Here is a 12,752-nt window from a genome sequence, read left to right on the forward strand (position 1 = left end):
TGAAACAGTTAAAACTCCTGGGCTTTTGAGGAAACGGGTGCCATTCAGCTTAGAGGCCTGCACCAGTCAGACGTACTGAGTTCACCGGTGGCTGCAGCATTTGTAGTTGGACGTAGGATGGTGGAAGATTTCAGAACCAGGTCACATGTGGAAGGGCTGACAGACCTGGCAATGTTTCAGCTTGGGAGGAAAAAAGAAACCAAGGAGAACCATCATAACCAGGTGGAAAAAAGGATTAGACTTTTTTGGGGTCCATATTATGGTCCAGGACCAAGATCAGGATAGAAATGTCAGCAAATGTCAACTCCTGTGGAAGATCTTCATCAGAACTTTCTAGAATAAACTGCCTCAGCAGCCTGGGTGCTTTCTGCCACTGGGAGTGTCCTAGCAGAGGCAGGATGATGGTATCAGGAATACTATGGAAAATCTTCCTGTGTGAATGAAAGCTTTCACCAGATTAGCATACTATAGTCGGTATGAAAAGGAAGAGAATGGCTAACCTCTCTACAGGGCTTTCCATGTGCCACACACTGCTACTCACATACAAGTTCATTTCATTCTCACAGCAGCCCTATAAGGCAGTAGCTCTTTCTGTCTCCATGTCACCAATGAGACAAATGAGGCACAAATTAAGTAATTTGTCCCCAAGGTCAACCACTGATAAGTGGCAGCTGAACCCAGGAGTTATTCCGTTCACTGCAGGAGATGCTGACTAAGCCCTCCTGGGTGTGCAAGGCAGTGAGGACCGAGCAAACCTGGAGACCTTAAAGGACAGGACAGGAGATGCGGGTAGCTCCAAGGAGGGGGAAGATGGAAGATATGCTAGGTTTCAAGTTGGTTTATTCTCTAGATAAGCTAATTTTCCGTGATCTACGCTAACGGGATGGATGTCGGGGCAGATTTTGTCTTGGACGAGTGCCAGAATGACAGCAGAAGGTTTTCGGAGTCTACTGACCGCTGGTAACCCTAATCTCCTTCAGGATGGAGATGGACGGACTCGTGCATTGCACACAGTGACGCAGGAGAACACCGGGCATCCGAGGGTGCTGAGCTATTCTGTGTTCAGCTTATCGATGAGAAGAGCAGAGTAATAATAACACCCCACCTTTCCATCATCCTTGCGGAGCGGCAAGTGCTTCTGGCATCCTCACGTGCACGTGCGCACATGCATTATCTCTCAATGCGGCACACTTATGAATGTCTTTCTCTTCCTAAATACTCTGCCAAGCACCATTATTCCTCCTGCCCATTTTTCAGAGGAGAAACCGAAGAACCTGAGGGTTTCAGTGACGAGATTATGGCGTCCATGATAGAGGCGAGCCTAGAACCGAGGGGTTTTTTGACTCTTAGTCCTGCCCCATTCACACGAAGCCGTATTTCCTTAGCACTAGCTGATTCTGTTCTACTGCAGCAGTTAAAGTGGGCTATCTTGATGACTGGGAATTCTGGAATCCAAGGAACCATGGTATGACTTAGGAGAAATAGGAACTCTCTTTACCAACTGGATACTGTAAGCACGAGTTTCCTACCGCTATCTTTTTACTTCGAAAGCATAACCCCTTATGGACCAGTGCCCGCTGCCTACACCCTTCTCCCCCAGGAGGTCCTGCAGGTCTTCGCCGGGATTCTTTTTCTCTTAGGAACACGGAGCACTGGCTGGAAAAAGACACCGTCCCCAAGTTAAGTGAATCCGGGCCGATTGGCCCAGGGCCGCTCACCCCTCGGGGGCTCTTACCTCGGCTGGACACCTTATTCCTACTGAACACGGCGGCCGGCTGATGTCGGTAGGGAGACATCCCCAACTCCTGCGCGTGGCTCACAGTTCCCAGTAAAGACTCGGGGTCCCCAGGTCCACCAGTGCTCAAGAGCAGGGGGCTGTCGTGGCAACCTTTGGTCACTGTGTGTGAGCTCTTCCTGTCCGGGAAGCCGTCCTTGGCCGCCTCACAGGAGCACTCGTCTTCCATGCTCTCAGAGCGCAGGAGGGCCGGCGGCTGGGCGTACCCGTGTGCCGGGCTGGGGGGTGCCACCTGCGACAGGCATTCCTGGGCCCTGATCTGCAGGAGATGCTGGGGGCTGGTGTGGTGGTGGTGATACGAGTCAGCATTTGGATACGGTAGAGCCTGGCGCTCTGTCATGGCCTGTGCCCCGAGACCGGGAGCCAGGCTCCCCGCGTCCCCCTGGTTCATGTGTCGGAACAGGTCGTGGTAGTCCTGCTGCTGCTGCTGCTGCCGCTGCCTCTTCACCAGCTGCGCGAACTCCGCCGGGGGCAGCCGGATGTCTGAGTGGCCGCTGAGCGAGTGCCGGGGGGAGAGCAGTCCCTGGAGGATGTGTGGCACCTGCTGGTGTCTCGTATAGTCTGGCGGCGTGGGGGACAGCAGGGCCTGCTGCAGGGCCGACGCCGTGTAGTGCGCTGGCTGCTGATGGGCGCTGGGAGGGAAGGTGGGGAATTGGTCAAGTGGAGGGACTTTCAGGGCTTGGGTTGGAGGGAACCCCACTCCTGTTGAAGGGCTGTAGCTGCTGGGGGAACCCCGGGACGGGTCCGAAAACAGATGGGGGTGTAAATGCGCCTGGTCGTAGTTAGCAGGGGAGAACCGATTCACGTTCGAGCTGCAGACACAAAAGGGAGTGAGTACCAGGCATCCGCGTGACAAGTACGCTTGATTCCCCTGGGGAATACCTACTCCTCTTCCTCCGTAGGGAGCCCCCCGCCCCCGAGGACAGGAACATGGGGTGTGACGGGGAAGATGGGGTGCACATGGCACCATGAGGGGGACAGCTCAGGGGACAGCTCCAGCTTTAAGAGAGTGACTTGGCCTAGTCTACAGCAGCTCTGAGCTACTAAGAAGCACCAAGCTCTTAGAGTGACAGAGAGGGAAAGAATCCTAAAAAAATGGATAAGGGGAACAGGCATTTTTAGAAATTCCTCCAATAGGCCATGTTGTTCTTTGCAGACAAATAGGAAGGTAGCTCTGTCATTTTCCTTCTCTGTCTCATTATTAGCACTTTGATACTGCGTCAATAAACGGGTTTTAAGTTCATCCCAAACTACTGCCCTGATGTCAGAAAGGGTGAGATGAGCACAGCCCGGCCAGACTCACCCTCTTTCCCTTCTCCTCTCTCGCCCTGCTAAGGGGCTTCCCCCGACCCGGATCACCTGGACAGATGGCCTTACCTGTGGGCCTCTGCGCTGTCGGCGCTCAGCTGCTTGGACAAGGGGCGGTGCCCATAGCTGAAGGTGGCCATCAGGCTGGCACGGTGCTGCATGTGAGTCTGAGCGGCGCTGGGGCTGATGGGGATGCCTCGCCCAGCAGAGCCTGCAGCTGTCCCTGGCATGCTGCTGAGCATGTCGACCGGCTCCTGTACTTGGATGGTCACCTGCTGTGACTGGGGAGGCTGTTGGAGGCCCAGGCAGGTTAGGGCCACGCTGGGAGGAGGGGAGCAGTTCTCGGGTTGCTGCTGGTAGACTGCACCGCGGGACGGTAAGCCCGGAAACTGGGAGGACGAAGCAGCACCTGGAGAGAGACGAACCTCCGCGTGACAGAATGCCCGGGTCACCTGCCAGCCAGAAGTAGGAGCCGGCAAGGACACTCACACTGACACCATCTAGATCAGCGCTTCGCAAACTGCCGCGTGTGGGAGACTCATCTGGAGAACTTGTTGAAGCACAGATTTCTGAGTCCTACCCACAGAATTCTGGGAGGGGTCCAGGTGGGACCCCAAGAATTTGTGTTTTCAGTAAGTGGCCCTGAGAGGCAGTCCTGAATTATTCTTTGAGTGGCTCTGATCTAGGGCAGAGCTTATCAGACTCAAATGCACATGAATGGCCCAGGAGCTTGCTGAAATGCAGACCATGATTCAGCACGTCTGGGGCGGGACCCAAGACTCTACTTTTCCAGCTGATACCATTGGCCCGCAGAACCGCACGTTGAGTAGGAAGGGCCTAGAGACTAATCCAGACCCTTCAGGGGATTTAGAGCGTGTGGCGTTACTTAAGAGGTTACCAATTTAGGGAGTACTCAATCCTCAGATCACTGGTCTCTGACGACCCACCCACACAATGCGGGTACACTCACGTCAACCTCCTCCTCATGCCTCTCATGAGGAGCCCACGTGTACAACAGACAAGTAACCAGACAGTGAGGGACGTTCTGGTAGCAGCTTTTTTTTTTTTTTTTTAAGATTTTTATTTATTTGACAGAGAGAGAGATCACAAGTAGGCAGAGAGACAGGCAGAGAGAGAGGGGAAGCAGGCTCCCCGCCAAACAAACAGCCTGATGTGGGACTCAATCCCAGGACCCTGAGATCATGACCTGAGCTGAAGGCAGAGGCTTAACCCACTGAGCCACTCAGGTGCCCCTGGTAGCAGCTTTTTTTATCTGGTAGGGTCGGAAGGGGATTTCTTGAAAATACTTGTGATAGTTAACCTTTATTGAAAACTATCTCGTGCCAGAGACTGTTCTAAGTGCTTTTCATACGCATATTCATTAAATACTAGTATTGTCCCTATTTGATATTGGAAGAGGCTAAGGCACGCGGATGGTAAGTCACTCACCTGAAGCGCACAGTGAAGGCGTCCCTGGGACCCGGCTTCAAACCCAGGCCTGCCTGGCTCAAGTGCCTGTGTCCTTAGCTACTAGTGCGCGCCTGTGGCGCTCACGACTAGACTCATTTTCTGCACGTGGCTTAGCAGGGCTCCACGCCAACCCCCGCACTCACCGTGAGACGGGATCATGGCACTGTTCATGGGGGGAGGACTATTACTGGGTGGTCTGAAGAGATGGTTGTTGGGGTGGTTGGGGGGTGGGCTTGAAGGCTGAATCCTTAACCTTAAAAAACAACAAAACCAGATAAATAAGTAAATTTCCTGAGGTGACAGTATAATCTTGGCCTTACTCTCAGTCATGAGCTACACAAACGCAGAAACGGTTTAAATTTTAATAAGCCTCCAGGCTAGAGAAGCATACATACAGCCCCCCACCACCCCCAGTGTCCATAAGACCTGCCCACGGCTCAGTTTGCCAGGCTTCCCAGACAAAGAGAGGCAGAGGCCATGTGGGCCTGGGACTTGGCCTGTATGACTGTCAGATTACTCTGTCTGTGGGGCCAAGAAAAGGAAGTGGCATGAGACTGTATACAGTCAGGATTTCAGGGAGACAGCTACCATTGAACCCAATCTCTCTGCTTTTCACAGAGGTTCTTCCAGGATGAATGCTAAAGCCAGTCACTCTCTCCCATCAGAGGCAGGCCAAGGATGGCAACCATAGAGACAACGGCTGAGGCGTGAGACAAGTGATTCATTACCTCTGGAGCTGATGGGTAAGGAGGGCTGGCTGATTTTCACACGCAGCCTGAAGAGGTGGAGAAGGCTGAGGAGGACAGATAGAATCCTAAACATATGGGGAAAAGGAGAAAAAGAATCGTCAGCTTGAAGATCCGTCAGAGCTGTTCTCAGGAAGGGAAGAAACGGCAAGAACTATCTGTGACTGAGGTTTATGCTTCTGTGGTTCGGCCAAAAGTCTGATGACCTTTCCTCAAACACGTCAACCACAAACATAACTCCACTCTGCTCTGCGTGATCTCCTCCAAAATTCACAGGCCAATGAGCCTGCGCGCAAACTCCAAACAAGCTGGAGCTTGAAGAGTGAAGGCCTACTTGGATGTGCTGCTGGAGAATTTGCTGGTGCTGCTCCTGCTGGTAGAGCACATGCTGCTGCTGGGTCTTCTCCAGGGCTCTCTCATCCATCTGCCCCCCGTACATCTTCTGCAGCTGCTCACACTCCTGCAGGGAAAGCAGGTGATACAGGCGGGGTGCAGCCAGGCCCTCCCTGTGCAGTCACGGCAGCAGATGCAGATCTGCCCCAAGGTCTCAGGGGCAGAAAGAGCCCCAAGAGAAGAACAGTGTCCTTAATGAGCAACCGACCCAGGTATGTAGGTATTCGTGTCCCCAGTACGTTCACATTCCGGGCTGGGTGAACGAATGGAGACACCCAGGGTGGCCCGTGGGCCAGTGGAAGTGTCCGCTGTGAGATCTGCGTACAGAGCACCTGTCGCTGGAAGCCTGGTCCTCGGGAAGGCAGAAAGGAAACCGGCCCTTTACGGAAGCCTGGAGGTACCCTTCCTTCCTCTGGGAGCGCCGTTCCATGCCCGCTGGGGAGTACTCCAGGTGCTAACAAGGCCAAGCAGGCTCCAGCAGGGCCCAGCACCACAGACGATGCGAGGAAGGCCACGGTTGCTTAGGACTGCCTTCCCGGGGGCTTCCCACCAAAACCCACGCCCAGAAATCCCTCTCTAAAAGTCACAGAGACAGGAGGGAAATCTGGGCCCTTCATGGGGAGTTGGATGTTTGAGCCTGGGGAAAGCTGTACATACCAAGGAGTAAGGAAGGAGCGTTAGGAAGCTACATGGATTGGAACCTCGACACGGACAGGGCAGAGATATGCCACCCCGGTCCTCCACACGCTACTGCTCTTTGCTCCCCACGCTCCTGCAGAGCTGCCTGCCGCCTCTCCCATTACCTGCTGCAGCTGCTTGATGCTGCTGCTGTCGGCCAGCTTTTCCAGGTGAGCTTTGAAGGCCTGGATGCTTGCAGCCCCGTCTGAGAACCGGCGCACGGGGGAGAAACGCTCCGTGGGGAGGTGCAGGGTGTTGGAGTCCTTGTAGGTAGAGCTGAATATATGGGAAGAGAACGTTAGGGGCGAGGACTCAGGGGCTTGGACCAAATCACCCAGGGACTGCAGTTCCAGAAGAACGCAAAGGTGGCGGGCTGCACGCACAGCCTGCACATTAGGCCATTTCCCGGCCATCTCCGGAGGCCAGCTGTTGCCCTAGCCTGCTGCCCTTCCGAGAACTCCAGCTGCACGGCTTCTATTTCCACTTACCTTAGCGGGCTTACTTTCCACGCCCGGGGAGGTGCTGGGATCAAATACATCCAGTTCTTACAAACAGACTAGGTCAGAGAACAGAGCTTCTCAATGGCCCTCAGGCCAAGCTGCACAGCAGATCTGGCTTTCATACTCATGTCTGTCTAATGCCTTTCGAAACCTCAGATTCACTGTTTGACCAGTTTCACTGAGCAGTGCTCTCCGAATGACCAGAAGGAAACTATGGTCAGCTTTGTGGCAAAGGCCTGGCTCAGAAGTCAGAGGTTCTGGACTAGAAAGTAGGAGGGTGGAGGTAAACGGGAAGATTTGGGGACTTCGGATCCCCAGACGGAGACGGTACCCTCTTAAGGAACGTGGGCCTCAAGATCCAGCGTGTGCAGTGGCCAACGCAAATACAGTCAGCCACCGTGAAAATTAACTTCCCAGAGCAGCACGTCTCCCCCTGGCCTCCTAGCGAAAGAGGAATCGTGGGGCCTAAATCCCACTGCTCAGTCCGAACAGAGCCGGTATCTTACGGGAAGAGCAAGCTATGGATAAGGAATGCCTAAGACAGCACGGGAGTTAGAAGCGAACACCTCTCCTCGCTACCTAATCAGAAAGAGATGTTTATGGGCTGAGGTAAGCAGATAAAAGACTGCCAAGGCAGCATTCCAGCAGCTGATGGAAAGGATCAGGGTTTCATGTCCAGGGCAGAGATGATCTCACACTGAACTATGGGTGAAATGATGCACCCCCTTGCCAGCTACTCCCTCGGACCTGAAGCAGAGCGAGTAAGGAAGCGGGTGGACAAGCGAGTTCAAATACAGTGCAGATGGGGGAGGGCGGTGGGGGGGCGCTGATGACTGTGCGGAGCGGTCTGGGGGTGTGGCCGTGGGGGCAAGCCCTTTACCCTCTCTTTGCTAACAATGACTTCGGGTTCAGGCTCTACAGGAAGTTTGACACAGTGGTGCGCTGATGAAATGAGCACAAACACACGCGTGTGACACAGAAGACGCATGGTTTTGGCAGACACCCTCCAGAAATAGGGATCACTGCCTTCAGGAGTGCTTCCTCGGTACTTCCTAGGTCTGTTTCTACTCCAGGGGTCTGCAGCCAAAGCCAGGAAATACTATTTTCTCCTAACATTTGACTTCTATGCTTTCGCTATTTTCTGACGATGGACCCATTTCTGAATGGACTCAGAAAGCTGTGTTCTGTAGGGGTTCACGCTGCACAAAACCCGCCCTCCCCCCTCAGAGCCGCTCGCCCCAGCCCGGGTACTTTGTGACTTTTCCAGAAGCTCGGGCTGTGCAGTCACCGGCCCTGGCCAGTTGGACACAGGAACGTGGGAGGAAGAGTTCCGACGGAGCCGCTCGTTTCGGAAGCACTCACAGGATCCACTGTGTTTTATTTTTCTTTGCAATCATGTTCAAACTCCGGAGAGCCCCGTATCAGGCTTATGTTCCCACTACACTTCTCAAACAGGAACTTGGTTCCCCACCTAGATAAAATCCATTCTGTGTTCATTTTTTTTTTTAATTACACTTTACATTTTTTTTAGCTTTTAAAATTACACACTTCCAGGATCTGAGTGATCAGAGCCCTCTTCTGTCTCCATGCTGGACTTCATGAATTATACCCCAGAAGAAGAGATGTCTATATGCTGTTCTTGGACCATTTCCTCCGGAAAATGAGAGGAACTCAATCATCTCTCTAGGCCACCCACTTCCAGGGTCTTCTGGCCCTGCAAAGGCACGCTTGTCCTCTGCAGATTACCTTCGGTCTCTGGTGTTGCCGTGTCTTTACAGGAATCCCATCAAGACAGGCTGAGCGTGCATAAGTGCCCCGCCTGGCACAATCTGCCACTTGTCAAGCACTCATTCCAGTTCAAACTGGCTTGGCCACAGGAAACCCTTGAAACACTCCATCACGAGTGTTCACACGAACACAGACGGCAGACACATTTCCAGCAGGCAAGGCCTTGGCGGTGACGGTAGGCAGGGTGGCAACCACACAAACAGGGAGCTGTGGCCGACGTGGCCGTCCTCACTAGACACACGGAGACAGGGGAGAGGACCCATGATAGAGGCAGACTGTGGAAAGGGGCCGATCTCCACGTATCCCCGACAGGAGGATCTCCTGAGGAACACGTACAATGAAACGAGGATACCTGAGGGACTTGGGCTGAACAACAGACCCTGACAAAGGCGGGACAGCTGTCAGGCTGTGGGGGCAGGGAAGACAGAGACAGGGAGAAAAAAGAAATAAAGGTTCTGCTGGGTAAGTGGCGGGCTCAGAGTTGTTGAGAAATCACGGAAAACTGAAGCCGGGGTGTTGGTAGCAATGACGGGCAGGGTGTGTGGCAGGAGGCACCTCTCCAACCATCACCCCGAGGACCTTCTCTCGCAGTGTCCTCACCATTTAGGTTCTGAGAGGTTTTCCTGAGGAAACTACTGCCTCTCTGCACCAGCATTTTGGTTGGAGAGCCATCATTCCTGCTCCTCTGACCAGACCATTCTGAGTGTTATTCAAGGTCGTCTCTAATAGCTTATCTCCCTTCTCTCGGAGTGCCAACAGGGCACTCATTCAGTCTCCGTCTGTGCAGAGTCCACAGCCTCCGCGGATTATAAGGATGCCTGATGGGTAACTCGCCACAATAAAAACGTGTCGAGCTCGCTAGTGTGAGCTGGTTGTGAGATTTCATGACAACACCTTTATAAACTTCATCTCCTTGGAACCTGACTGCTTTTCTCAAGTAAGACTGCTTTCATTGTCCTCCCAGCAAGACTGACATGAAATAAGCTCAGTGGGTGGTGGTGCCCTGGAACGTGTGGCCCACCAGCTTGGGCATGGCTTCAGAGGGGATACAGCTAAGGATGTGAGTCATTCACAGAAGGTGATCACCTTCTTAATCCCGCCAAGTGTCACGCCCCTGAGCTTCCAGGCTTACTTGGATTCAATTGTAGGAGGCTATCTCAGCCAGGAAGGTGAAGCTTGTTATTTCTTCAAGAGGATGAATTATAAATCTAAGAGAGACCTAGCAAAAGACTTCAGCAGTCAGAGTGTTGTTGCAAGAACGACTTCTCCAGCACCACACTCAAGAGAACGCTGTGCCTCTGCTCTACCATTCACAGAGGGATGTACCTTCCTGCATGTCCAAGTTCACCGTTCAGTGGTAACATGATAAGATACGCTCATTCTCTTGAAGGTGAGGGGTTATGAGCGGTCAAGTCTACCGATAAGGCTACAAATCCTCCCATGTCCAGCTGTCCTCTGAGAACTTCACCTTTTTGCAGGTTTCAAGTTCAAGTTCATCTACCAGTCGATTCCCGGAATCACGAGGACCAACTGCAGACCATAAACATGTCTACGAGGTAATGGGGAAGAAGAATCTCACATGGCCCTGTGCTCTGCTTGGTGCAAGGAGCTGAGAAGACGTAAGCTCAGGATGCTACTGAAAGCCTTGATGCTTGTCGCCCTCACTTGTAAGATTAGCAAGAAGGGTGCCTGCCCGATGAGCCTCAAGGAGCTCATATAGCTCATGTGGCTACTCACCGATGCTGATCAGGTACCAGGTGAGGGGGCCAGACCCGGGAACGGAAAGGCTGCTGTCCTAGCTGCCGTTGTAGGTCCGGTGGGATCTCAGCTGTAGGGTTGGTCATGGCCAGTGTATGTCTTTTGGACCTATTTGCCAAGTACCTGCAACAAGCAGGAGCACATTTCATAGTAAAAAAGACAGACAGGAATATTCCTCTGCAAGAAGCATTCGAAGTTAATCCAAAGCACTCAGAATGAAACAGTGCCAGAGCTCAAAAAGGGCTCCATGGCAAACAGACCCCTGGCTGGATGAAAATGAAACATGGCCAGCTGGCCAACGAAAGTGGGCTTCCCACTCAAGTGGCTGAACTTCGAACCTAAGAGTAAGCCGCGAAGAGAAGAGAGAAAACAGATGTAGCTCACAAAGAAGATCGATTTTCCTTCCTTCATTCCATTTGCTAGAAGGATTCATTTCGCATTTGTTAATTGTATCCTTCTTGTCCCTCCAAATGTCTAAAGTACAAGGCAGAGGAGATGAGCCCTAAGGATTATTCCTAGAGATGAGCCAAGAGAGAGAGATACTCAGAAGAACTCCACATGCGTCTCTAGACCTCACCGGCCCCCCGGGTCCTCACTTACAAGTCACGGCAAACAGATCCTTCCACTTGAGGATGAGGGATTTCCAAAACTACCCCACCTCTCATGCCCCAAGATTGTCAGTCATCAGAGAAGATAAACTGATGTTGTCCCAAGGGAACCATATTCTCTAGAGGATGAAGAAATGAAACCACATGAAATGTTCAGAATTGGTTTTTTCTAGGAGGCAAGGCAAGAAACAGAAGTTTCAAAGCAAAGGAGTGGACAAGCTGATGACTTTGATTCTAAAGCTCTATCGGATGTACTATGAGTTAATGCCAAAAATAAGCCATGGGTCCCCCTGCCTCTTGTTGACAGCTGCTCTTCTTGGGCACATGTAAAAGAAGCATTATTCCTCTCCATGACGTCAGGACTGAGGGGCACTTTACCCCTTAACGTTAGTCTAAAGAAGAAAGAAGGTGGAGCCAGAGGAAGTCAAGTCCAAGGCAAAGAAGACAAAGTGAGCCGCCATTGTCTAATTAAGGGAGAAAGGCAGGAAGTTCCCTAATTTTTTTTCAGGACACCAGCAGGGGTCCATTTGCAACATCAAATACCCTATTATCAGCAAACTATTAGAGACAACAGCATAGAGAGGGGGGAAAAAAAGGTCGCGATGACTCTTCTTCTATTGGCTAAACCGCAGGAGGAGCTGACCCGCCTGCCACCACCCTGCTCTCCCCTCTTCTTTTTGAACGCAGCCCTCATACAGAGCTACCGGGGGTAAAGAAGAGAGTTCCGGCCAGCAACCAGCGGCCAGCAACCAGCAACCGTCAGGTTCCGAAAAAGTGGTTTTGCTTTGTTCTTAACTACTTTGCCTAAGTATTTAAGCTAAAAGAAGTTAACAGACTATAGGGCAATGAGTGGTACGTAAACTTGCCAAAGAGTGAGCCATGAGCGGTTTAATACCCATTTGAGAAAGACACCCAAAGTTCCCCCAAGAGCCCATGAAAACCATTTTATTTCAACTTCCCTCAAGGGAAAAACATATAATTTTGAAGAACACCTGTATTTCTGGGAAAATACATGCTGGATTCTGGTCAAACCCCCCTCCCCAGAAAATAAGAAAGACGACTCCCACAGGGGGGCATGCACGGAGCTGTGGACCACGGCTAATGGGGCTGAGGGAGAAGGAACAGTATAGCGTGCCTGACGGTCACTGCCGTTTTCTGTGAATTAGGCATCGCTCACCAAGGTTCTGCAAACAGTGGGTATTTGCCTTTGCCCCTGGCCCGAATCCCACATTCCTCTTTTCATTATCTCTTAGTTGGCACGGGGGACGGAAGAAGCATGCAGCAAACAGTACAAGAGGCATTCATTCTCCTGGGAAGGAAGAGTCCATGCCAGAGGTCCATGGCCAGACTAGCTAGGATCACTGTCATCCCAAATCTCCAATTCCTTTTCAGTAAACAGTTCTTGGCAGGTAGGAGCAGGCTTTGCGCCTTGTGAATACTATCAGAGTTGCAATATGAAGGCAGGGGGCAAATAAGGAGGGAGGAGAGAAAAAGTTCTCATGGTTATTGCTGTCACTTAGGGGACTTCCAATGGCGCTTACAGAAATGACATTTTCTGGGTAGTCTTCTGTTACTTCCATGTGGGGAGGAACATGCCATCTGGCTTGAGCAAAGAGACCACACAAATGTTGAAGCTGCACTGTACCACCTCCTTGGGCAGAGGTGACCTTTCGCTGGTTGCAGGGGGAGCCTGCCCAAGGGCGTTCGG

General features: G+C 52.2%; 1 protein-coding gene across 8 annotated transcripts in view; it reads right to left on the reverse strand.

The window, feature by feature from the left end:
- SIK3 (SIK family kinase 3) overlaps nt 1-12,752 on the reverse strand; it is a 251,897-nt gene that overhangs the window by 18,983 nt on the left and 220,162 nt on the right. For 5 of the 8 annotated variants that reach the window (XM_032868560.1, XM_032868562.1, XM_032868561.1 and 2 more), the window contains exons 15-21: nt 10,416-10,559; nt 6,516-6,666; nt 5,654-5,779; nt 5,302-5,387; nt 4,717-4,826; nt 3,173-3,512; nt 1,736-2,607 (exon numbers count right to left, since the gene is read on the reverse strand). In XM_032868560.1, coding sequence (XP_032724451.1) covers nt 1,736-2,607; nt 3,173-3,512; nt 4,717-4,826; nt 5,302-5,387; nt 5,654-5,779; nt 6,516-6,666; nt 10,416-10,559 — 1,829 coding nt within the window. The remainder of the gene's footprint in view (nt 1-1,735; nt 2,608-3,172; nt 3,513-4,716; nt 4,827-5,301; nt 5,388-5,653; nt 5,780-6,515; nt 6,667-10,415; nt 10,560-12,752) is intronic. The other 3 variants (XM_032868564.1, XM_032868565.1, XM_032868563.1) reach the window with 3 other exon arrangements.

The sequence above is a fragment of the Lontra canadensis genome, unplaced genomic scaffold (genome assembly GCF_010015895.1).
Source record: "Lontra canadensis isolate GAN:19392208 unplaced genomic scaffold, GSC_riverotter_1.0 scaffold36, whole genome shotgun sequence".
Classification (NCBI taxonomy): domain Eukaryota; kingdom Metazoa; phylum Chordata; class Mammalia; order Carnivora; family Mustelidae; genus Lontra; species Lontra canadensis.